Raw genomic sequence first — 26,673 nt, 5'->3', positions numbered from 1 at the left:
ATTACGGTGATACCTCATTTATATAGTTTTATTTTTATTTGTCCAATTTTATTGAAGGAAAACTAGAATAGAAAAAATTGCATTTGTTTTAGTATTGCCATTTTTATAGCAGCATAATTATAGTATTTTTTGGTTTACGGAGCTGGTTGTAAGCTTATTTTTTGCGTGACAAGTTGCTCTTTTTATTGGTATCATTTTGGTGCTTGTAACTTTTTCGGATCACTTTTTAGAACATTTTTTGTAAAGCAATTTGATAAAAAGTTTTAATTTTTGGCAAGTTTTTGGTTTTTTTTTTTTACCACGTTCACCGAGCGGGTCCAATTATGATTAGGATTTATTGTACAGATTGTTACGGACGCGGCGATACCAAATAAGTGGGGTTTTTTCGTGATTTAGTGTTTTTTATACTTTATTACTTGTGTAAAGGGAAATGTGGTGTTTGGGGGGACTTTCACTTTCTTTTATTATTTATTTTTACTGTAAAAAACCTTTATTTATTTATTTTTACTTTTTTTACATTTACTGACATCTTAGCTTGAACAAGTGATCTTCTGTTCACTTGTTCAAGCTATTTTACAGGTTACACAGTGCAATACAGATGTATTGCACTGTGTAATGTAAGACACTGAGCATGCTGCGCATGCCCAGTGTCTTACAGCCGGGTCCTGCCAGGAGGCAGGGACCCGGCACCGAGAGGAGGATCGCGCAGCCCCGGGCACCGGCAGTCCCGGGGCTGCGATCGGAGGAGCGGACCCCCCCGGTAAGCGCCGCGGGGGGAGGGGGGGGGGTCCGATTCACATTTAAATAGCTTTAAATGCCTCTAACACACCGCGGTCAGCGCGACCGCGGCGTGTTAGGGGTTAACACCCGCGATCGGAGAAATCTCCGATCGCGGGTGTTAGAGGCGGGTGTCAGCTATAACATATAGCCGACACCCGCAGCTTCTGGCCCCGGCTCCGTCCTGGAGCCGGGGCCAGAAGCTTGACGTAATAGTACTGCATTTTGCGGGAACGCACCTCCCGCGATGCAGTACTATTACGTCAAATGTCGGGAAGGGGTTAAAGGGAACCTACCACCACGATTCTACCTATAAAGCTAATCCTCACGTCCCCGCTATCTTTATTAGTCCTTAAGACTAATCTACCACCAGGATGAAGGATTGTAGAGCAAGCACATTTACATGCAGGTCTATGGTCTGAACGTTACGGGCTCCAGGCCTTATAGCTGTTAATAGAGCCTGCCAGCTCATTTACATAATTTCCAAAGCTTTTTTTTGTTTTAAAACAAGCCTAAGAAGCTAAAAAGAAGAGCGGGTCCAGCCAGAGGGGGCACACGCCTGCATGTAAGTGCGCTTTGTTTACAGTCCTTAAATCCTGGTGGTCCAAAAGTGTCCAAAGTAGCCTTACATGGTCAAAGTTTAAGGCTATGGTAAACCTAACTAAAGAGATGGGCCTTGAGCCAAGGCACAAGATGTAACAGGACCCATTTGGACTGCGCCAATAAAAGCATATTTTTGGACTTGCGGCTTAATTCCAGATGGGTGTTTTTTTGGGTCCCAAATTTTAAGACTGGTCCTCATTTAAATTGGATGACACACCTTTATAATTTATTCCCTATCCACAGTACATTTAATTAGGATCAGAATTTCTGGACCCCTACTGATCACAAGAACTGGAGTGATAGTGGTGGTTACACATGCATGCTGCCATCCAGTTTAATCGCAATGGAACTATTAAGATCCTTGGACTAGATGAGTAATTTGACACGTCAACCACTGGGAAAGTAGCTGCATGAGTAGGGTACCAACCCAATCCAATAATAACAAGTTAATTCGGCACTCAAAAAGATGAAGATAGATTCTAATATATTCACATCAAAAAGCAATACACATAATTTGCCATTTTGGTCAGTTAGGACCTTCCTCACAAAACAAATTGCTGGAGGGAAAGATACAAGGCGAAGAGAAGATGGGCAGTCCTTGGCCCATTCAGGGATAAGCATCTGAGGGAACGCGGAACTAACCGCATGCATTCAGTAGATCCTTGATCCTTGGAATACACCCAATACTCACATGTGCAAGTGCTGCTCTATTCAAAGAAGAGACGAAAGACCAACCAGTAGTGATCAACATAAGTCCTAATAATCAGACGCCTCTTGAAAGGTCAATTGAAAAAGGGTTGTCTTATTGAATAAAAATCTATATATTCTAGTGGTGGGGTTTGACTCCTTGGAACTATTCCAGTAAAGTGGCTGCAACACATAAAATGAGATATAGTTGCATTACCAGGCAAAGCCACAAGAACTTTTCAGGCTCTTGATGATACTGAACAAACCACCATGCTGCCAGTTAAGGACAAAAAAAAAAAAAAAAAAATTTCTCTGAATATAGGATCCCCCCCAAAAAAATATACACCAGAGAATCCATAAATAAATCCATCAGCCCTTTTACGGTGTGGCCCTCTTGAGACGTTGTAGAGCACAAAGGCCTGTTTGCATCTTCATACGCCGAGATATTTTTCCAAATCAAGTTAATCTCTAAAGTAAAACAGATGTCTTGTTCAAGTGGAAAATAGAGAAAAGGGAATGTTTCATCCCGTTACATTCCCATAAATAATAGGGACAATCCATTGTGTGCTATTGTCTTCATGTGCTAGACAGTACGTTACCATTTATGTGGCGCATTACTGAATCGCACGTAAGAAGCAGCCATCACATCGCTTACCAAAAAAAAACTAATTACAACAAAAAAATTTAACAATTACAAACATACTTAAAAAATTTTAAAAAACACATCATAAACTTGGTAAACTCAACATCGTGAAAAATCCAACATCTTCTAAAAAGGAAGAATTTTCTACCAAGCTTTGCAAAACGACATTTCTAAAATTCTCTTGGCTTCCCCTGAAATGCTTCCATTTTCCCACAATTAAATATTTTTTGTTGGAGAGACAACTAGAAGTGCGGCCAAATTAGTGACAGCTAAGGAAACATCTCAGAAACCGATTGCAAAACAGTTGTCGAATATTGGAAAACCCAGAGGGGGAAGGTATGATACATACAAATATAGGGTCCATCTCAACTCGGTCTTCAGTGTAGAAAACATGATGAACCACGGAAGAGTCACATGTGTTCGTTGACCATGCACTGGCTCCAGCATTGCAGCAGCCTCCCCTGTCTTGATCGTATATCCCACAATCACTGGAGGGTCTTTGGTTAAATCAGTTGCCTCAACGCCGCCTGAACTTATCACTCGTGATGACAAGGAAGTAATGTACTTAGCGCCAGTGTCCAATGATCCCTGGCAATGCTGGTCAGGCCAGAAGTATCAAAGTTGAGTGAAACTCTGAAACAGTGGAATGTTTTTTTGTTTTTATCTCAACCTTTTTACACTAATAGATGGTATAAACCTCTAGATTCAGTATCAGCCTCTGTAATAAACCATCTAATTGAATTTGCATTGTCTAAAGAACACAAGTTAAAGAAGACCTGTCCCCAGAATTTTACCACCCTAACAATGCCTGCTAATAGATGGTTACAAGTACACCCCACATCATCTAAAATTAGCTGCCAGTGGGGCACTGTGCCTTAATTACAGTGTTTTTCTCATATGCACATTAACTTTCCTGACTCCTGTCTCTGGTCTCTTCTCTCTTAGGCTGCCAGTGGACCACGCCCCATTATTCTGATTGACAGCTCTGTGTCTCTTCAAATCACTGCCTCGCCTCCTTGTACTTAGGGACTATCAACTATTGAACTACAGAAATGTAAAGCTCTATGTATAAATGGGAAATATTGTTAATTATTATTAATATTTTATTACACTGTGCCTTGTCCTTCATCCTTCTAAGATTATCAAACTGTGCCACATGTATAAATCTGATCACATGAAATCACAGCATGCCTCCATGGACTTCTACTCCTCCCCCATCCCTCCTTGGAGGCATTCTGTGATTTCATGTGATCAGATACATACATGTGGTACATTTTGCAAATGTAAAGGGTATAGGACCTTAGATTACATCACCCTGGTCACATAACATGAACTGCTGAATATTAAGGAGGCATAAGGCATGGCGAGAAGTAGACAGGAGGGGTTGACCGAGCAGGACATGCCCACTGATGCCAGGTAATAGAAGATAAAGTTGAATTACGAATCAGAACCAGTCATTAGCTGTATTCGTTAAAATGTGGTGATAGGTTCCCATTAATTTCTCTTTATAGGAGCCGTTAATGGTGAATGGAGTTAGAAAAGAAAACACTTACATGACATGGCTTTCATTCTTAAAAATAGACGTTCAACTAAAACACAGTCTTACTAGGTCAGCCATAACAGAAGCAGTTAGCTGTAGCTTACAGGCTGGAGTCCCAGGATATCCATTTGCCAAATTTGGAATGTCGATATAAGATGTCTAGGTAAAACAACCCCTTTACTGAAAGACCTTTTATTATTTTCACACAATATTGTCTCTTTACTAGACTAGATCTTGTTCAGGAAAAAAATTCTAAATTATTTCCAGGCTTCAGTCCTGCAGTCTGTTCCCCCATGAAGTTTACTAAAGGAACAGTCACTTCTGGAGCTCATGGGAGCGGTGACCAATATTTAATCATCTACTTTAAATTCGATGCAGGACCATAGACGGTTATAGAAGATGTATTATATATCGTGATGCATAAAAGAACACAGAGCTGAGCAAAAGCAAAAGAAAACTAAAAACAGACAAAGGCATCTTCACATTACTAGGAGGAATCCGATGCAGAACGAGAATCAGACACGGAGCCATGATTTACTGTGTGAAATCGTAACCAGAGACACGATCAAGACTGCTCTTAGGAAATTACAAAAAGAACAATTAGAAGGAAAAAAAAAGATTTTCATTAGTCATCATAGAAAATCCACACGCATTAGTCTCTCCCGTTAACTGCCCGGCTTTCAGAAGATGAAGAGATGTATACAGCAGATTCTCCAGCATGGTTTCTTGGCTTGAATTACATTTATCAAGTATTTTAGGCAATTTGTAGACTTGCATGAAAAAAAAGGCTGGGCAGGAAGGGGTGTGGCCTCAGAGGGAAAAGGTGTGTCCTACTTACACAATCAAAAACAAAAAAAAATTTACCAATGCCCCAAAATGTTTGTAGTTTCTTCTGGCATAAACTAAGAAAATATAAGTTGTAAAGTTGGATTAAACCATTTGAAGTCTGATGCCACAAGCCAGCTTGACAAACATTCTCCATGCTCGCAGGATTTTCTGGACCAAACCCAGACTCAATGAACTGAACTCAACATGTCTGTTTAGTTTAGGGATTGCAGGTCTACGCTTTACTCTCAGAAGAGCTGATCTTAGAAAATGCACCACAAAGTGTTGCATCAAGTTGTATATTTATCCCATGTCTTACTGCAGAGATATCAACACCCAATGCACAGAATGTGAAATTGCAAGTCTCCCGACCCGCTCTATGGTTGCACAACTTCTCAGATTTGGAAGTCCATTAGAAGTCAACCAAGTTCCATCTCTGGAACATCTTACAGGTCAGCCAGAACCTTTAAGTTATTTTGATATGTGGAGGGTCCTTTCCTGGACTAGGAAATGTTGGGGTTTTCTGCTGGGGTTCATATATTTATTTCCAATTTTGTGGATAGGATATAAATGTATAACTTAATACAACCCCTTACTTTTGGTTCAGAAAAGTGATTTTAGAAAAAATGTAAGTATACAGAAAAAAAACATTTAAAATCCCAATTATATAACGCTTTATCAACAGTACAAAAACCCTTCTGCCCCTTGCACACCTTAAGGGGGACCTATATCTGGCCACACAGTCTGTGGCAGGAAATCGTTCCCCATCGATTCCTATGGCGGACGCTCACAGTGCAGCAGTCTCCGGATTTTACCACATTTCTGGGAAAAAAAACCCATTAATCTGCATATTTTCTAAATAATCTATCTTTAATCCTCCACAGAAAGAAAAGCAACACACTTCCCTGGATATATGCTAAAAAAAAAAATTAAAAATTAAAGGTTCTTGCCATTTCATTTTTTTGTATTGTTAAAAATTCTTGACTCCATAGACCACACTTGGTAATATTGTAAGGATCCAAAGCAGCTCAGAATAATGTAGGATATATAAACATGACAACTTCATATTTAATGTATGGGATTGCTGAAGCTTTAATGTGTGCCTATGCAGGAAACATCCCCTACGGGGATTAATACGGTGATGTTTTGGCAGAATAGCCGGAAATAAACCTCAGTGCAGAACATCAATAATATCTGTGAAACAAGCTGCCTGCATTCTGTAGGCTACGTGACATATATATCTACTATAAGATACTATTCCATCACCACATTAACTCTGCCCTCCCCGATGACAGCAGTGACAGGCACCTGGATTCTGTATTGTGTCTTATATCTGGCTGTAAAGTATTTTTTGTGAAATTTATACTGTAATAGCTGTTGCCCCCGGTGTTTCCTGGGACAGTAAATAACTACTCTTAGCTATAACAAATTAGAATGTATAAACAAAAAATATTTTATCTCTCTCTCTACATCATTCTACATACATATCACCTCACATTACGTTACATATCACCTCACACAAAAGCTGTCTTATTCTCATTTGCCATAGTAACCAAACAAAGCTCAGAGCTCATATAAATGAGCTTTGGAAAACTGAACTTGAGCCTTAACTGGTTGCTAGAAGCTGAACTGTGATTGGTTGCTTAGTGCCAAAGCAGCCAGCAGACAATGACAGATTCCTTAAGCAGACATACATACGCACACACACACTCAGCTTTATATAGTTGCAGTGCTAACATTGTGCTATGAGGAGTAAGTACTCATGCTCAGGAAGTGCGGTCTCTCGTTGACAGTTGACAGCATTCTCCGTACAGAAGGCAGGACGAGAGAAGGCAGTCAATCAGACGTGGAAAATAGTCACATTGGTCAAGGTTACTAAGGATCATTATGAGCAGTACAGATTGAGCGCAGCTAATATAACTTTTAAAAGTTGAACGTAAACCTGACTATTATCAGGTTTACGCCTTTGCCGAGGATCTGCAAGTCACTGCCATTTTTTTTCTTCAGCATCTTCATGGGAGTGTATCTTTATCGCACAAAAACATTTTGGATTTCAAGCATAAAATGCGAGTTTGAACACGGCTTTGTCTAGCACATGAGGAGATATATAAAAGGCCATGCAACGGGAGAATGACAGCCTTCTCAAAGTTTTCACTGCAACAATGGGGAAGGGGGGGGGGGTCCGGTGGCCTTGCTTCATTTTTTTTTTTTTTTTTTTTTAAGAAAAAGGAAGCTTTCCCTTGACAATCCTAGTAAACAAACCAAAAAAGATAAAACATGATCAGTCTTTTTCTGATTGTACTTCCGTAAACTTGAACATTTAACATGGTTAGTGAGCCCTGTAGTTATGTAGCACTTTTTCAGAGCCTTGAGTGGACTGATCTTGGGGTAAATTTACTCAGCTCTCCAACCCTTGAGAGGCTGTAAAATGTCCTAAATACTTTTCTACTTCTTAATAATGTATTTAACTATAGAATGAAGGATGTTTAAATGTTTGGAAATGGCGTGATAACCATTGCTTGATTGATGGGCAGTATAAATTGTTTGAATGCTTGAATGTTCAGGTCCGGTAATCTGCCAAAACCTCTGTTTGATAGAGGTGGTCACACATGATGACAATCAATTACTCAATATAATTCAATTATGGTCCCTTTCTCACGAACATATGCTTTTTTCAGTTATGTTTTTCAGTATATACATGATGTTTTTTTAACCGCATATGAACTTATATTGCCATATCTGTTCCGTATCCATATTAAATATCGAGAGTTGTCAAATGATGCTGGATACTACACATGTATACGGCAGCTTAAGGTGCACAACTGTAGGCAAAACATACTTTAGACGTTCCCATAGACTTCTTTGGGGCGTACAGAACAGAAATACTGGAGTAAACAGAATATGCTCTATTTATTTTTTTTAACGTCTCAACAAGGTACAGTATGGTGGTGCCATAAAGCCATTTAAAGGGATGACCGTATTGCCCATTGTAATGAATGCGCCATGTGCTTCTTGTATGGAAACGGTAGCCACACGGCCATTTTAATACTCTTGAGAAAGGGGCTTAATTCCTGTAGAAGAAGTTAGACTGCTATAACTTTCTCCCATATCTGACATAGGTGCCAAATTTGTTTTTCATTTGATCATCTAAGACTGTATTAACCTATTTAACTTTCAAAGTTTTTTTTCATTACTTCCTAATTTTCAACAATAGAATTCAAAAGGTTGTCTACTTTCTTTATATGTTTCACAGCGCTTATCTTCTCTTCCCGTTATCCTGCTCTTTGATACAGAACGAGAAATAACCTTCACTTGGGTGAAGCCAGCTCTAAAAACTTCACAGAGCAGCTATTCAAAGTACAAAAACAATCCAATTTACTTACATATAAAAGGTTTACTAAAAAGTATGTTTTTTTTTCCTAATGAGCTCTATTTCAATGTTCTCAAAAATCTACATAAACCAGTAGTTCAATCTGGAAGCCAGAAGCCCCCACTGACATGGATTAAACTCTCGCAGTGGATATAAATTATGACCCAAAGTGGCTGCCAACTTTTTGTAATAACCGTACAGACAGATTTGGTCAGCTGACTATATTGGCCTGTCAGTTCCGGCCAAGGCAGACAATGGAATATTCTTCTAAGCAGCGCAGGCTTCCGGACCATTTATTACACAGAGGTTTGATCTGGTGCTGGTTTCAAGCAGCTGTTGCATATTCTTCACATTTCCTTACAATGACATAATTACTGTAACATACATTTGGTACAAGTCGAGTCGTAATGTCTAATTTAAGACAGTTTTCAGAAATCAAAATAAAATGTTCCTTAGAGCCTCTGTTTGTTTCAGGTTCTTCCATGTTCCAGACTTTACTTGGCTCATCCCCTGCTATTATACAGAAGACAATAAATGACAGACGATGTCACAACTTTTTCCAGTGTAGAGCAAAGCTCTGAGCAATCTGTTTTGTAATAGTGAGAAAACGATGGAGCCAAACCTTTGTACATAGGTGAACAACCAGACAGTCACATGAAACATGTTTGCTGTTGGTATACAGTATTAATATACAATTTTAGGAGATGGATGTCTGCTACTTCTCAATGGTTTTCCTCCTCTAATTTCTATTCATTGGGGTTACAGTGGGAATGGCTTAAGAGTAGCATATTCTCCAAATGGATCTCATCAGTAGTATATCTCAGTAGGAGTAACACCAGATTGCATTGTCCCATATTTTTGCAATAGTTTGCAGACATGACTATAGATAACCATCAATTTGAAAGTGCCAAAAACTTAAGAATTTAATGCATGCAATGTTTGGTCGTGTAGAAAACACAGCAGGTTCAGGTCCCTGAACTCGGACTTCAGCCAGAACTTCAGGTTCCACGTTTTCATCATCCACTGGTGGCGTGAATGGTGGGTTTTAACTTTTTAAATAAGCAATAGGTTCCAGCAACAATCGCGGGTGTTATCAGTGTGGGGTGAGAATTCTGCTTCAGCCAACCTGAACCTTAATGGGTCAGCTCATCCCTAGTCCTCACTTATTTGCATTATTGGGAGTCCAAACCAGGAGTGTTGGAACTCACACACAACAGCTGCAAGTCTTTTAGGTCTTTTCCATTAAACCTAACCTACCTGGTTTTGGCTCACAATAACTGAAGACATAACAGATACGTGAACTGGCCCGAGACCGCAGAGGAAACCAAAGGATAAGCAGACGGTGTCTATTCTTATCATTATAAGAAAAGATGATTAGACAGCACACGGGTGTGAAATCTTTAGGAATCTTAATATTAATGATCTGAACAAAGCTACATTCGAGGGGGGAAAAAAACAATGAAGTGGAAAAAATGATGGCAAGCAATTAAATTTAAGTAAACTCAACACAGAAGGCAGATTTGTCCTGTATCCAGGCCAAGAAGCGCCCATGCTTTATTAATTACCCAGCGCCGTAACCTCTCCGCATGCTACGTTACCAGTAGCCTCCATGTTCCCAAACCCTGTGTGGCAACCTTAGCTTAAGGTCACAACTCCTGCGTTTCCCAGTCGGCCATGTTTCCAATTTAATTCCTCTGCTCATTAAACCACTGAAATGTTCTGTCTCGGGTAACAGATGGCTCTTTCAAGTCTTGTTACCATTCCAGAATCTTTAGAAGGACTTTTAGAATTTGTGTACTTAAAACAGGAAGCTTACTGAAGGAGAAAAATCACAAAGATGTGCACTCTGCTGTCTCATGCCAAACAATCTGGAAACCATGGCCGCCTGGAAATAGTTCCATCAAAGTGACAGAAATCATTACACTGGTGTTGCTGCAATAAACAGATTTCCATTCCACATGGCGCGGCTTCTTCTGCTGCACAAACGGATAGAACACAGCACAACTTCTCCTTTTTTCCCCCTCTTCCCGTCCTGGTTTTCTGCAACTGAAACTAATTGATTCAATCGCTCCAGATATGGAAATCCCTCGGGCTCACAAGCAACTTTGCATTTTGATAGCACAATATTGCGAAGGTTTATTACCGGCAATATATAGGAAATGTAAACAGGCGGATTGCCAGGCGGGCAAGGGTTAGTACAAGATGAAAATTATATAGGAGGAAAGTAATAAATATCTTCCCCGTGTCTTCATTCTTCTGCAGCAGCAGAAAATGTTAATACTGGATAAATAGAAAAATTCTGAATATACAAGAATCAGGAGTATGAGGTTTTATACACCGGCTAAAGACAAACGTGTTCGGCCCATGGAAACGGACTTGTATGTTGGTCGGATCTGACAGACTGAAGACATTGAACAAGATGGGAGTCCTTGCATCATACAAAAATAAAATGCAAGGACTTCCTGTCTGCCAGCCAAACTGCAGCAGCAGTACCTTAACCATTCTTACAGATCGCCCGATATACAAAGAGTCCTTGCATCATATTTCTCTATCCTGTGAAAGGTGTTCAGTTTTTGAGTTTGGACCGGCGCACAAGTCAGTTTCCACAGATTTAACATGGTCATCTGCAGTCGGCATGATGTTTTCATTCCCCCATCGCAACAGGGTTGAGGCTCTTTAGGTCCCTGCCAATGTGATTTTATTTGGCTCCTGCGGTGATATCACATGACATCAGTACATACATGGCAGCTGTGCAGCCCCAATACAACTGTAAACTATGAAGTAAGAAAGTAGAAAAAAAATACCGTATATACCGGCGTATAAGACGACTTTTGAAGACAGAAAAATCTTCTGTCTTCTCTGGGGTCGTCTTATACGGCGGGTCCCGATGCATGGAGAGGGCTCACGGGCTGAGTCCTCTCCATAACTAGCACCGATCGCGGGTGTTTGCACAGTGATGGCTGCCGGCAGCCTCAAAAAGGCATCGGGGTGCATACTCGCCCTCCGTTGGCCCCGATGTCCGCGCTGTGCTGTCTTCAGTCTTCCGCGCCGTCTTCTTTCTTCTGCTGGGCGCCGCCATGTCTTTCCCCGGGTCGGCGCCTAGTATGACGTCAGCAGCGGCGCGTCATACTAGGCGCCTGCCGGGGAAGATCAATGGTGGCGCCCGGCAGAAGAAAGAAGACGGCGCGGACATCGGGGTGAGTATATAAGTTTTTTTTTTTTTTTTTTAATGCTGGGCTGGGCTGTATACTACTGGGGGCTGTGCTGTATACTACTGGGGGCTGTGCTGTATACTACTGGGGGCAGTGCTGTATACTACTGGGGGCAGTGCTGTATACTACTGGGGGCAGTGCTGTATACTACTGGGGGCAGTGCTGTATACTACTGGGGGCAGTGCTGTATACTACTGGGGGCTGTGCTGTATACTACTAGGGGCTGTGCTGTATACTACTAGGGGCTGTGCTGTATACTACTGGGGGCTGTGCTGTATACTACTGGGGGCTGTGCTGTATACTACTGGGGGCTGTGCTGTATACTACTGGGGGCTGTGCTGTATACTACTGGGGGCTGTGCTGTATACTACTGGGGGCTGTGCTGTATACTACTGGGGGCTGTGCTGTATACTACTGGGGGCTGTGCTGTATACTACTGGGGGCTGTGCTGTATACTACTGGGGGCTGTGCTGTATACTACTGGGGGCTGTGCTGTATACTACTGGGGGCTGTGCTGTATACTACTGGGGGCTGTGCTGTATACTACTGGGGGCTGTGCTGTATACTACTGGGGGCTGTGCTGTATACTACTGGGGGCTGTGCTGTATACTACTGTATGCGTTGGAAAAGGGGTAGTCTTATACGGCGAATATATCTTAAACTCTATATTTTAAACAGGAAAGTAGGGGGGTCGTCTTATACACCAGGTCGTCTTATACGCCGGAATATACGGTACATAAAAACCCCATAAAAATTGACTTACATTTTATAGCTGCTGTTTTTTTTTTTTTTTTTTTATTGTGGATACTCCACTATTTGCAATCAAAGGCTTCAATGGTGACCACAGCAAAAATAGCATGTAAATGTGTGGCCTCAGAAGTGATCGGTCACCACTCAGGGCTTTGATTGGCTTCTACCAGAAAATCTCTTCAATCACTTTTATTGGAATCAAGGAGACAAGGGAAAAAAGAAAAGCCTCCTAAAACAATATGCATAAATGAAGAAGTAGAGAGTCAAACAGGAGTGGCCACCTTTCCATTCATTCCAGATGCAACCAGTAGCTGCCTTAGTAGGTAGGTTAACACAGATATGGGTCTAACACTTGTAGCTAGAGTTGAGTGAACCCTAACTTTGGGTTTGGAATCCTCTGATCGGCAGCTGCACCTAATCCGGACATGTTACAGCAGAGCAGCCAATCAGGCAGCTTCACACCCCTGGCAACAAGACATTGCTGTGATTGGCCAGGACAATCCCTTGAGGGTGGGGGGGGGGGGATGTAAAGCTGATTTGCTGCTTAGCAGCTACTTGTAACCCACATGTATATGTTGCTACTATACATTATGTCAGGGTTCGGGGTAAGTGGACCCCCTGGACCACCACAGGAGATAGTACTAGTCTACACCTGGAACCGGAGTCTAAGTGGCACCTGGTTTTCACAAGAACCCGCTGCAAAGCGGGATGGTCTTGCTGCGGCAGGAAACCACCAGGTCGTTCCACAGGTGAGACTAGCCCACGTGGTAGCCGAGGTCAAGGTACAGAAACGGAGTCCAGGCTCAAGGTCAGGAACAGGCACGGAATCAGGGCAGGCGGCAGAGATCAGAGGTCAGGTCCGGGAACAGCAACGGGAGATCATGGCAGGCAGGAACAGGAACGCAGGGAACAACACAAGGGAGCTTTCTGTAAGGCAATGAGCTCAAAGGTCCGCCAGGGAATCCTGGGAACAGCTGGCCTTTAAGGAAAACCCGGGGTAGCCACCGCCAATCAGTGATGTGCTCTTTACATCTTAGAGTGCCGATGCGGCGCACCCTAGAGAGCTGGGACACTCGTGCGGCCAGGAGCAGGGCAGGATCGTGGAGTGGGCTGGGTAAACGCCGCACCAGAGAGGGGCACATGAGACATGGATCGCGGGGGCAACTGTGACACATTTTAAAAAGAAAAGAGCTTATTTTTATATTCAGATTCTGCTAATCTGACAGCAATTCTGCAAAATTGTCAATTTTCTCCAAATGAATGATTTCATGGAAATATTTGTATGCAGGTTTCTTTTGAAACATCTCTATGGGAGTTACAGAAACAGCAGACTAATCCCTTTAAAACTGCAGCTCAGGGTCTGCAGAAAATGTTTTTTTAATGTAATATCTAGTAAATCCATTCTCAGAGTCTGTGAGTGATGACAGCCGTGTGCACAGAAAAAAAAAGCTCAAACTTTAAACTGTGTCCCCCTGCTATTAGGAGTTTAATAGAAGAAAGCAATTTGCAGGACTACATCCTCCTCCTCCTGGCACCAGATATTTTGCACGTCTTCTACACAAGATGCACTTCATAAGGGAAAGGTTAATGTAAGTTTGTAATCTCTGCATTATGCAAAGTTCTCATTAATGTTTTATAGTCAGTATGGCAGCGACCTGAAATATTTATAGTTTTCCATCCAACAAAAATTGACAATTTAATATGCAAAAACAGTCGCCGTCATCAAGAGAACTATCCATCTTCACTTACAGATGTTCCTTCTCATAACGCCAGAGGTCTACCCTCCCCGAAAACCAGAATAAATTGACTAATCGTAGGATGTTAGGAGGAACAAGAGAAGTCGTGTATAACACTTAAGTTCTAGAGGGGATATAAAACATGAGCAACAATGCGAATATGTACTCAAGTATCAGCACCGAGACCAGGTCTATTCTATCGGTAGAGTTCAGTGATTTAAGTGAAAATTAAAAATATAAAGACATTTATAATGAAAAGGTTATTCTTGATTTAAAGGGTTTTTACATGAATATTTAAAAACATTCAGTGAGCCTTATTAAGAAAAAAAACCACACACTTACTCCGCTCCAGTACCTCCAGTTTCATGACCTACGCCCTGACTAGAAGTTCCAGGTGGTCATGAGACCCACTTCTTGAAAATCCGCCTTGGACATGAGGCATCACTTCCATTTTCCTGAGGGCATCTTTATGTTGTCTCCTTGTCCGAGAAGGCTACTCAATGGATGAAGTGGGTCCCAGAACTTCTGGTAGGGTGTTAGGCAGGCCCTGAACCCAGTCCCCTTGTGGATTTCGATTTTCACGGATAACCACTTTCAATTTTGATCTCTCAAGTAGCGCCATTTCATTTATAGCTTTATTCCCCAATGCATTTATGTTGTTGCCAACATTTTACACCCTCTACTATGTTCTCTCCATGCTACTTTGTTGTCCTCCCACTGCTTTTCATTTTCTCATTTCCCTTTTCCCTCAATGGGCAAAGTTGACCGAACCTGTTGTTTTGGTCAGCATTCACTAACAGGTCATGTCAGAGATAAATACAGTAGTATCAGCAAGCCAATCCTTTTATTGGCAGAACAGATTGACCACAACCAGAGATGTCTGGAAGTAGTTTATTTTCATAACCCAATTCAGAACACATCAAAACCTTCTAGAACCCAGCGTGCATCAACAATACATGAAGAGGGTTAAAAAAAATCTGTTGTAGGCCAACCATTTAACAAACATCAATTTTATATGTATGAGCAGCTTAATGTAGGTGGTAATTAAACTCATCTTCCCAGAATATCGGAGATCAAGATGGTCACATTGGAGGTAACGGTCAGTCACTAGGAAATTTTAAATATTAAAGACTATACAGAAATATTTTTGTCTGTACATTATTAAAAAAAAAAAAAAAAAAACCTCAATGGTAATTCCATAAAAGCGGAGCTAATCTTTCAGACATCATGGATCAACTACTCACTGGCAATTTCGATTCTACGATATCAAAGCCTGATCAATCTGGAACAAACCTGAAGATATAAGTCTCATAACCAAAAAAGAATTTTCTGTAATTCGGAAAGCTAAAATACTCGACCCACCTCTCTTCTGAAAGGTCAAGAAAATGCCTGTTTCAACATAGGTAAAAGTGGAAGCCTATCCCGTGGGACAACAAAGACACATTGTTACATTGTGCTATCACAGTAGAGAACCTCCACACCTACTAGGTGGTCAATGTAAGTGTATGGCATACCTAGAGGCCTATGTAGTGCCTCAGCTTTCCACATCTGACAAAACCTATAAACAAGACGCCAAGACAAAATACAAGAGACTGCAGTTACTCACAAAGTCGAAATCGCCATCAGGGGGAACCTTCCAGTTGTCGGGGAATACATTCTTGGATATGTGGTACTGGTCGTGGACATTCTGGTTGTGGTTCTCATGGGGTTTATTTTTAGAGTCTTGCTTATCAAAATAATCCATGAAGGAAGGCCGCGGTGCCTGAGGAGATGTTGCATTTCCTAGTAATACAAGAAAAAAAATTTGTTGCATGAGAATGAAAATATTGTACAAAACCACAGTTTTTTTACCTCCACCAGATAAGAACAAACGTGAACACTCATGAGCCAACAGCATACACATTCACGTTATCCTCCCTACAAGAAAATTCTATCCCTGGAGGTCGTCTCCAGTGATGACCACCTGCCACTGGGTGCTTAGTCTCCCGGACGGTCATCAGCAATCGGTGATGATGCCACAACCATTGTGTAAGTGAGGTCTCATAGAGCCACTGGCCTTCACAGTCTCAGTAGCCCAATGGTCCAGTTATCACATGATCAATGAATGTGAAGCGATTCCCAAGCAGCGCATCAGCAGAGGATGGGAACCGAGGAACCCTACAGATGACCTTTGTTATTCTACCACCCCCTAACAATATAAAATATATAAAAATATAATAAATATAAAAATATAGAAACAACTTTTCAAGTAAACACATGGGCACAGTGTACATATGGTCTTATAAATTTTGTACTTATAAGGGGTCATTGAGGCGTTTAACAAAACTATATCATTCTACCATATAGCGACTCTGAGAAGGTCCTGCAATTTCAGTTCTATTCCCTACGGCTCTAGTAGCTGATCTATGGGTGACCCCTTGAGTTGGACCCATGACAATGAGCCATCTCATCGTAGACTGTAAGCTCTTACCAGCAGGGCCCTCTACCTACGGTGTCATCTAACAAGGCTATTACTCTGTAATGTCTTATTTTGTCTTAATAGGTAACCCATGATCTGTAAAGCGCCGCCCAATATGTCGGAACTATATATTTAAAAAAAACATTTATTGATATTATTACTGACCTATGCAAAACATATACCACCGATAACAAAGATGTAGACAATCCAAAGAGTCAAGTAGGAGGAGGAGCTATTAGCCAATCATTTTTCACTTTACAAATCTTCAAAATTTAACAACTTTTTCATGCGAGTCATATTGAGAAAACTTGGTCTTTTTAAAGTAAGAATGAAACATTATCCATGTGAACAAGTCCTTTGGTGTTCTTTGTACCCCCTTGAACATGTCCCATTAGGCCTTGTACTAGGATTAAATTAGCATCATCATACAATTAGTGCCAAAAACATGATCAGTCCTCTGCTGTGAAGGCAATCTGAGAAAGACCAAGACCCCCTTGCCCCACCATCGCTAGAAGCTGCAGAGAAAAGCTAGAGCTCGGTAATTAGATTCTACTGATTAATCTCCAATATTCCCAAGTGAAGATCTTCAAGATGGGCTAATGTATAAGACTGCCCTCAGAAAACCTTACAGGCTCAAATTCAACACTCTTCATCCAAAGTTAACTTGAGTCTCTAGAGAATGACAAGCAAAAGACATGTCAAGGCAGGCAAAGAAAAGAGCAGACAATCCGGCAGAAAAGATTCCAGAAACCGACCGAAACTTGTATATATATTTATTAGCTAAAGCAAGGTTTGGAGTGCTAATTACTAGTACAAGTCAACACAAGAAACTTTGTAGTACATCTTAAAGGGCTATTCTTACAAAGACAAGATCCTTAAAAATAGTAAAAAAAAAAAACATATTCTCTGATTGACCGTTAGGCCGCATTCACATGGCCGTAGAGGGATGTATGTATGGCCGCAAGCTTGACAACAATGGCCGAACCGTACCTCTCCGTACACGGTGAAAAAGATAGGATATGTCCTATCTTTCCCCGTGTTACGGCCCGTGACTCATTGCTATGGAGAGCGGTCACCCCTCCTCTCCATCGCGGCAAACGTATGCCCACCTGTAGCCGGGAGAGAGCACTATAGACAGCTGTGTGCAGAGGAGACAGCAGCAACTCTAGAGACAAGATAAGCTCTGGAGGGGGAGGGGGGCATTGTAGTGTCCCGAGTGACCTGTCCAATCTTTTTTTTGTTCGATTTTTCAGAGACTGTTAAGAAGCTAAATGAATGTGTAGATAAACCCTGGACCCTGATAATCCAAACACATTATCAGTACACAGCATCTTACAGCACAGAGGAATCATGAAGTGTCCAGTCAGCTCGTACCCGCCTACACTGTGGAATTCTACACTGATTATCACGGAGTAATGGGAGCTAGAACAGTAATAATATGACTAAAATTAGGGGTTAAAGAGTTAAACATGATCTTTATTGTGTTAACATCACTAGGGGATTACATTTTGAAAACTTCCCTGAATGGACATAAAATATTTAGGAAAAGGCACTTTCCCTTAAAAGGGTGACTCTTATTTCCATCCTGATTATATTCTAAATTCTCCAGTTTGGAGGGTAGAAATGAGGTAAGACACCTTCTCCAAAGTCAAGTGACAATAAGCAGAAAAGAGTCATTGCCCGACACGACTCAAGCTTAGAGGCTGCAGAGGGAATTTCATTTCAGATGCCTCTGTCTTCGGCTCTATAGCACATAGAAAAAGTGTATGGTGTCATATTAGGATAGGAATCTCATCTTTCATATGACATCAGGCATGTAGCTCTGTGTGCTACAGAACCAGAGATACTGTCAAAATAAAGACACGACTTACAGCCATTTAGATACATTGTTGGAAATGTATCTCTGTATCTGTTGCTCACAGAGCCACAAGCCTGATGTGATATGGAAGATGAGATTCCTATCCTAATAGGACACAAGACGCTTTTTCTATGTGCTATAGAGCAGACGACAGGGGCATCTGAAATGAAATTCCCTCTGCAGCCTCTAAGCTCGACTCGTCTCAGGCAATGACTCTTCTCTGCTTATTTTCACATGACTTTGGAGTTTGTTTGTTTTTTTGTTTTTTTTAAATAGGCAAACAGGTGAGATTTCACATTAATGAGGGCATTCTAGAACAGGCATTTCTTACCCTACCTGACGGGACCGCTAGTTAATCGGGTCAAATTAGTTAACAGAGTCCCGTAAATAAGAGCTCTTAAATACTCACAAAAAGCACTACTAATACATAAAACATGTTTATGTTAAGGAATCTGCGAAGACTACGTAATAAATTCTGTATTGGGAGTGAAATGACAAGACCATTAAACCTCGCAATGATGAGCCGCACTGATTACTCGGACTGATTTATCCTTCACATGAGAACTAGTGTTAATCCCATTTTCCTGATGCCTTCCCATGTGAGAAAATAGTTTAGGGTCGTTTTCCACAAATCAATACTCCGGAGTGATCCATTATTGGAACGCGCTCGCTTCTCCCTTTCCAAAATCTTTTTAGCACGTAGGTTGGAGCGGATTAACTCTGTATATTAAAACTACACAGATGCGGCGTCACTTATTATTCCTGGAGCAAACAAAGAATTTAAAGCTTCACGAGCAGAGACCCCCAAGGATAGGCGGAAAACAATTAATATTAATATGGAGCATTTATTATTTACATCTACCCGAGAGCGGGAGGGAAAGAGCAGCGATAGTGGAATGAATTAAATCTATAGCGCTATATACCAGACCTATTAGGATGCACGTAATTAGCTTATGTATAAGACAACGTTCCGCCACCCAGGTGATGGTTACATCTCGTGTGCAGATTATATATGATCACTGCCGTGCAAAGTGTGCAGAGACTCCATTAGGATTCAGCCGTCGCTGTCAGCACATACGGATGTCATGCATCGCCTGGAGGATGTGCTGATGGGAAACGCTCAAGCAGCAGGATTCACTGTACGTGGGCGGTGAGAGGGAACTAACGCTGACTTCTCCACGATGGATAAACGCTGACGTGCTGCAGCACAACCGGTGTCTACGGTTTATTTATAACAGAAGGACGACCATTGCGGTTCTGTTCTGTAACAGCTTTGTTAAGGGGCTCTCGTGACACACGTTGTGGTGGGCGTTTAAATGGGGGATGGGGGTCGCTGGGTGAAATAGAAACAACGAAGAGGTAAAAGATGATTATAATGGGAAGAAATCCGGAGCTGTCACAGAACATCGGCTATCCGCAAACTTCTCAGTGACTGACAGCTTTCCCCGTGCTCACACAGATAGCTGGTGATCACTGATACGAATAACTACTGGACTCTCTAGTCAAGAGACTAAAGAGGTATAAAATATATACAATGACAAATTATACGTTTTTTTGTTGTTTTTTTTTTAGCACAAAACAATACATTGACCTTCCAGTATGTCTAGTATCTAGCCCCCCCCCCCTTGCTGAAATCAGACAAAACTGGTGCCAATCAATTGTGCTACTCAAATTTTTGTTTGTGCTGCTTTTGTTTTTAAGAGAACACTAAAATTGTAAAGGTCAAAATGTCAGGCAGCCTCCCCCCACAAATTAATCGAATCAAACAAACCTGGTGTGAAATGCTTGTGGAGGAGCTGGGCAGATTGTACATAGTGTCTTATGTGAAGACAGCATATTACAGGACACAAGGAGCTGAGCAGATTGTACCTGCTCTTTAACATGCTGCCTGCAGAAAAGACAATGGGGCACATTTACTAAGGGTTTCCCCAAATACTTCCTTTTTGCGCCGAATTGCCCCGGATTGCAATTGACACATGCAATCGGATTGTGGCGCATCGGCTTGCATGCAACAGATCGGGGAATGGGGGGGCTTGTCGGACACTCCGAAGCATTCGGACAAACCCCGGTATTTAAAAACTAAATTGTGTCGCAAGATCCAGCACTCAAGTAGAAGGTGAACTTCGGCTGATCTCAGCAGGGAAGCAACACATGCAGGAAATTGGACGCACGACCTATAGTGAATTGTGGCAGACCCAAATCCTCGTCGGACAAGGCACCTCGGGATCGTGACAGGACTGGGCAAGTAAATCTGCCCCAATGTGTACAATCTCCTCTCGCTCTATGACGGGCTGCCTAAACAAAGGACACCATGTGCCAATTGCTCAGCTCCATTTTGCTGTATAACAAGCAACCAAAATGAAATCACAAATGGTACCCTCTCACCAAGGCTTTTCAAATTCTTCTCCTTCGGGGGTCTCGCCAACTAGAATTTGATAAATCCATTTAGCGAAGGATCTAAAATCTCTATGTGAATGTAGCATGCGTGATCATCTACCCATTGCCTTCTACGGGCTATTGATTCTGCACAGCAACATCGAATGGCGCAGTGGTTGTGCATGAACTTCTTCATTCACATAGGAACTTTTGGTTCTGATCCATGGGAGTCCCCAATGGTCAGACCACTAGTGATCTGTAACCCAAGCCCTATGCTTTCAGAGATGAATATGTGCAAAGCATTTGACCAACTGCATTTTTAGGGCAATCTTCATAACGTAATAACGATATACAATACAAACAAGAACAAGCGGATGCAAAACATCACGGGGCGTCAAGCGGCTCATTGCAGCACATATGTAAGCGAGCCCACACACTCACCAAGTTATTTCTTCCCTTAAATGTGACTTAATTCTGCAAAACAGAATGTAGGTGCACAATGCCAAGTGTAATAAAAGGCTCGGCACTAATAAACGACCACATGCACTGGAGACAGTCCCCAGTGTCCCCTCACTCTCATGACTCATTAATCACAGCAAACCAAGCAGAAATCGGGGAATATAATGAAAAAAACCATGGTTTATATTTAAATGTGGTTATTGTGGAGTTTATGCTTTATTAACACCATAAAATCATGCATATTACACCCTTTCCAACTAGTTTGTAATCAATGGCCCCTGTGCACACAAAGTGTCACACAACCATATACGGTGGCCGTGACCTAGTTGCAAAAAGGGCACCCAGCTATTGTGCATGGTCAAGTTGCAGAGAGCAAACCGTGTCTCACCGCACTATGACCGCAAATTATTCCTGCCCAGAATTGCAATTCGTCCGCACAGCTTCTATGGAGAGGGGAGAGCTGCCCCTGTTTGCAGCCTGTTTAAAAAAAGAGAGAATCTGTTTCAAGGTTCTACCTCATTAAACTACGAGCCCCTTAGGTAAGGGTTAATATGCTCTTTATAGAATTCCCTCACTTATGTGAAATCTCATATGTTTACCTTTACAAATCTCCCCCAAAGTCAGGCAAATATTGCCTCTCTTCATCCCATTTTCACATGAGATGAGTCAAGTTTAGTGGTAGTATCACTTAAAGGGAACCTGTCACCAGAAGGTTATATTTTAGTGGGGACAGGTTCCCCTAGACCAGTGAGGGTGAACCTTTTAGAGACAGAGTGCCCAAACTATAACCAAATTACACTTATTATTTACCGTGAACATTTACCGCCAACATTGCATTTTAACCAGTAACTTATTGCTACCTGTTCTTCAACATCTTTCAATCGTATCAGCCCCTGAGGCCACCAATACACAGTTGAAAGAAGGAAGGCACATTCAGACTCTCATTGTAGCTTCTCTAAAGGGTCTCTCTGTACAGTAAGAATGGTGGGTCCAGCAGGATGACCTACAAAAGATAATGCAGTTCTGTCAAAACCTTCTCACTTTTCCCACAGTTTAAAACAGCCAATGAAGTGTCGCTAAGAGCAGCATCTCTTAAGTTGCCTGGAACTGCAGGAAGATGGATGGATTCGGTGGATTTGGTCCTGTTTGGTGAACTCTGTCCTGGGGTCCATGGCCTAAGTACCCACAGAAAAGGCTCCGATAGGCTCCCCTTCGCATGATAGGGAAAAGCACAGTGGTTCGCCACACCTCGCCACTCAATGCGTAGTGTCACTGCGTAGCGAAGGTAAGCAAACTAAACTGTTAACTGCGTAGGGAGGGGTCGCATACGCAAAGGGATAGGTTGTTCAATAAGCTGACGGACATCACTAGGTGGAGGAGATGCAGAGGGAGGAGTTGGGAGCCACACACTAGAACACCGGGGAGCAAGGGAATAATGCTCATCAGGAAACACTCGCTACCTTTTGAAATGCAGCCGCCCCCAGGGCTTCAGTAGGACCTGCTGGGTGCCAGGTAAATTTCACCGGTGAATATTATATCGACTACAGACCACTAAGGTATGAGAAGACCATGTCTGCTATCCACGTGAGAGGATCTAGGGGAACCTGTGCCCACTGAAATATAGCCTGCTGGTGACAGGTTCCCTTTAAGAAGCCCCTATCTTCTCTGTAATAGACATTATTAGAAATGAAAACTGCAGATTAAGATCCAGTTCCTGCCTATTTTTTAGGTTCCATTATGTCCGGTTCTGTACCTTATAGAATCATAAGCCTGATGGGATCTGAAAGAAGAGAGTCTTGTTCTTAATATAACACAAAACTGTGTTTCTAGGTGCTACAGAACAAAAGTAGTGATACTCCTCCAGCAACCACTAAACTTGACTTATCTTATGTGAAAATGGTTATATTTGCCTGAATTTAGAAGATACTTTTTATAGTTGTAAAAGATGGAATACTAGAAAGGAAACTTCATATACCCTACCTGATGGGGGCTAGTTAGTTTAATGGTGCAAAATGGATGACTCGATAATATATGTGCATGAGGCACACAAGCTTCTCCTCCAACATCAACGTCTTATGTCAAAAGTACCAAAAGATAAGCTGCCCATGTACCCCTTGGGGCCTAATGACCTCTGTCCGGAGTATGCAGTAACTAACCAGGAAAATTTTAGTGCACGCCCTATTCCTCGGGCAGTCTTTTGAGCACACTTCCACCACCGATGACAAACTCAAGGAAGGTTCGATGTTTTCAAGGGAGCACCAAAAACAACTGTAGACGAATGAGGTTTGTATAAAACATGATCTGCTATGTTTGTACCATACAGGCAGGCACTGGGTTATGTACTAGATAGGTTCTGTAGGTTCATTCTTAAGTTGAATTTGTATGCAAGTCGAAACAGTTATATTTTAGAATTTTGACTCCAGCCCAAAAATGTTTGGGTCTCTGTGACAATTGGATTTTAAAACTTTTGGGTTGTCATAAGAACCAGGATTAACAATAAAGCTTAACTGCAAACACATGTGATAACTGGTATAGCTGATTGTTGTAGCCTAGGGCTAAAGTACAGAAAATTACCAACATCCAGAGGTCCAATTGTAACTAGGGGTCGTATGTAAGTCGGGGACTGTCTGTACATGCTGCTGGTAGCCAACTCACTGCAATTTGATGTTGACAAAAGATACTAGAACAAGTTTTGTGTCAAATGTTAATCCCATGGTAACTGCTATATTATACCTATTGCTATATTGGAGGATATTCAGCTTTTTCCTTTCATCTGAATGCTAAGGCCAACCAAAAGGAAAGTGCACAGAGTAAGTTTGACATCGATATCAGATATCCACAGTAATTTGCCTGTGTTGTGCGTCTCTATGGAAGTAAATTTGGTAAACAGAAGCCACCGGGAGACGTGGTACCAGCAGCGGATTTCTGGCATGTGATGGAAAATAGTCAATGAGTAGAGCACAATCCATCCCCACGTGAGGACTCGGAGACCTGCACGTAATTACAGGTTGATATAATTATCCCGGAGAGCCGTACAGAAGGACAGAACAAGCCATTCACCTCCTGTAATTACCTACAAATGATCATTTAGAAATTAATTTCTTGAGGCTGATAATTGATGATTTATTGTGCGGCCCAATTTGGGAATATTGCTGTGCGGCATTTTGTAAAATATGAATAGGAACAGAACAGCTAATGGATCAGTAATAGGTTTTATTCAGGAAACATTATTAGTTTTCTATGAAAAGGTAACCTCTTCTTATTCCTTACTACTACTATAAACCTGCTCACCAGCCCCCGATGCTCCCTATGGACACCCCCAGAATGGGGGGGTTCTCAATATGTTGTATTTATTACCTTCCAAAAGTGTCCAAGGAAACACAACCAGTGCTCAAGCTCATGGAAGCCAAAGGAACAATGAGATGTGAGGCTAGCCGGTCTATGCCAGTATGTGCCAGAGCTAACGCCGCAAACATGGCCAGATAAAAATTGTGCCACGGGCAGCACGGTGGCTCAGTGTTTAGCATTACAGCCTTGCAGCGCTGAGGACCTGGGTTCAAGTCCCAGGGTCAACATCTGCAAAGAGTTTGTATGTTCTCTCCGTGTTTGCATGGGTTGCCTCCGGTTTCCTCCCACACTCCAAAATATACTGGTAGGTTGATTAGATTGTGAGCCCCATGGGGACAGGAACTGATTTGGCAAACTCTGTGCAGCGCTGCGTAATCTGTGTGCGCTATATAAATAAAGCAAACTATATTAGAAAGGTTTTATACTGGGCACTGGTGTTTATGCTCCAATGGAGGACTTATTGCCCAATTTACAGATCTTAAAGAATCTACAGAAACTGCAGGGAACCACAGTGGAGTCTACGGGGGGAAATTTATCAGAAGTGTAAAACTGTTCAAGTTGCCCATGGAAACCAATCAGAGGTCAGCTTTCATTTCATAAACAGCTGTGGTAAGATGAAAACTGAGCTCTGATTGGTTGCTATGGGCAAATAGAACAGTTATGCTCTCAGACACTTCTGATAAATCTCCCCCAATGTCTCAATGAGTTGGCGCTGTTTTAGCTGGACCTACATAATATTATGGCTGATCTGTATATGTGCGGATGGTAATGAAGATCTACAAAATATTCCTATAACAAGGGATAGGACTAAAACCTGATTATTAACAATGTGACGTTGAAGAATATTTCCATGTGGAAAGTGATGTCAGCCACAAATTTTCAATCTCTTCTAGAATCTACACATACATTAGATGCAGTCCCTCAGAATACATGTACCCTCTCAATGTATCATTTGTTTTCTTTTTAACAGTGACTGACGGCAGCATACATTAGCAGCTCTATGCATCTTTCTAAATTTGCTGTAATACATGTGATACATGTCTGGGTTTTTTTCTATATCAGTTTTTTTTTTTTCTTTTTTACTTTTTTAGGTGCATTTATGGAAACGAGCATGGGGTCAGTTGTACTTCGTGTTGCACCTAAAAAGTCTCTAATTTGCCCTTAAAAATAGTCACAAAACAAAAGAAAACACCTGTCTTGGAAAGATACATTTAGAGACACTGCAACAGACACAACAGCCAGCTAACCTCTTAAGACCTTGGCATAGATGCAAAAATGCACCTTAAAAAAATCACCAAAATATATATATTTTTTTTAAACATGCAAAAGAGAAGAGAAAACAGGTCAAAATAAATATACATGTCTACCAATGAGTATTTCTGAAAGCCCTACAGGCAAGAGGGAAGGCTAAAAAGTTTTTTGTTTTTTTTAAATGAATAAATAAATAAAAATTCTGTGTGCTAACTAAGCTCAATGTATTTGACCATGAATGCAATAGTAAATTATCCTTAAAAATTGCTCTTGAAAACTTAGTTGAGTGAACAAACCAGATGATCCAAAATTGGTCGGGGTGGGTATTGTCTTTAAAAAAAAAAAAAAAAAAACACACATCCATTATAGGTGGTAGAACTAAAGACATGTAGAGTACAGTTGTCTGGATAAGAGGTGGTCTCATAGAACAGGGGGCCTTAAAGAACACATATAGAGTATGTGGTATGGAGAACACAGATAAGAGGTGCATGTGCATCACCTGCTCGCTACCTCCATCTAGTGGACTTCAGCATCAGAGATCACATGCACTTGGCTTCTTACATAACACAATGATGGCCTGGGACGTAGTAAATTGTAGAACATGGCCACCTCTCTGAAAGCTGTGTTCTGTTTGTAACATCACTGTGTACAGTATATCTGCAATAATGGAACATTGTGGACTGCTATGACAAATGTAATTACCCAAAGCGTCTCCAGGTTGTCCTGGTGTACAGAACATTTTCCCTCCATGTTCCTTTTATCTCTTGTTAATGTTCCAAA

At 41.5% G+C, this 26,673-nt stretch overlaps 1 protein-coding gene across 1 annotated transcript in view; it reads right to left on the bottom strand.

Moving 5' to 3' along the window:
* STK3 (serine/threonine kinase 3) overlaps positions 1-26,673 on the bottom strand; it is a 157,028-nt gene that overhangs the window by 43,510 nt on the left and 86,845 nt on the right. The window contains exon 10 of the mRNA XM_072151508.1: positions 15,750-15,925. Within this exon, the coding sequence (XP_072007609.1) occupies positions 15,750-15,925 (176 nt within the window). The remainder of the gene's footprint in view (positions 1-15,749; positions 15,926-26,673) is intronic.

The sequence above is a fragment of the Engystomops pustulosus genome, chromosome 5 (assembly GCF_040894005.1).
Source record: "Engystomops pustulosus chromosome 5, aEngPut4.maternal, whole genome shotgun sequence".
In the NCBI taxonomy this organism is placed as follows: Eukaryota; Metazoa; Chordata; class Amphibia; order Anura; family Leptodactylidae; genus Engystomops; species Engystomops pustulosus.
The sequence above is the reverse complement of the archived record's forward strand: the minus strand, read 5'-3'. Positions and strand labels throughout refer to the sequence as shown.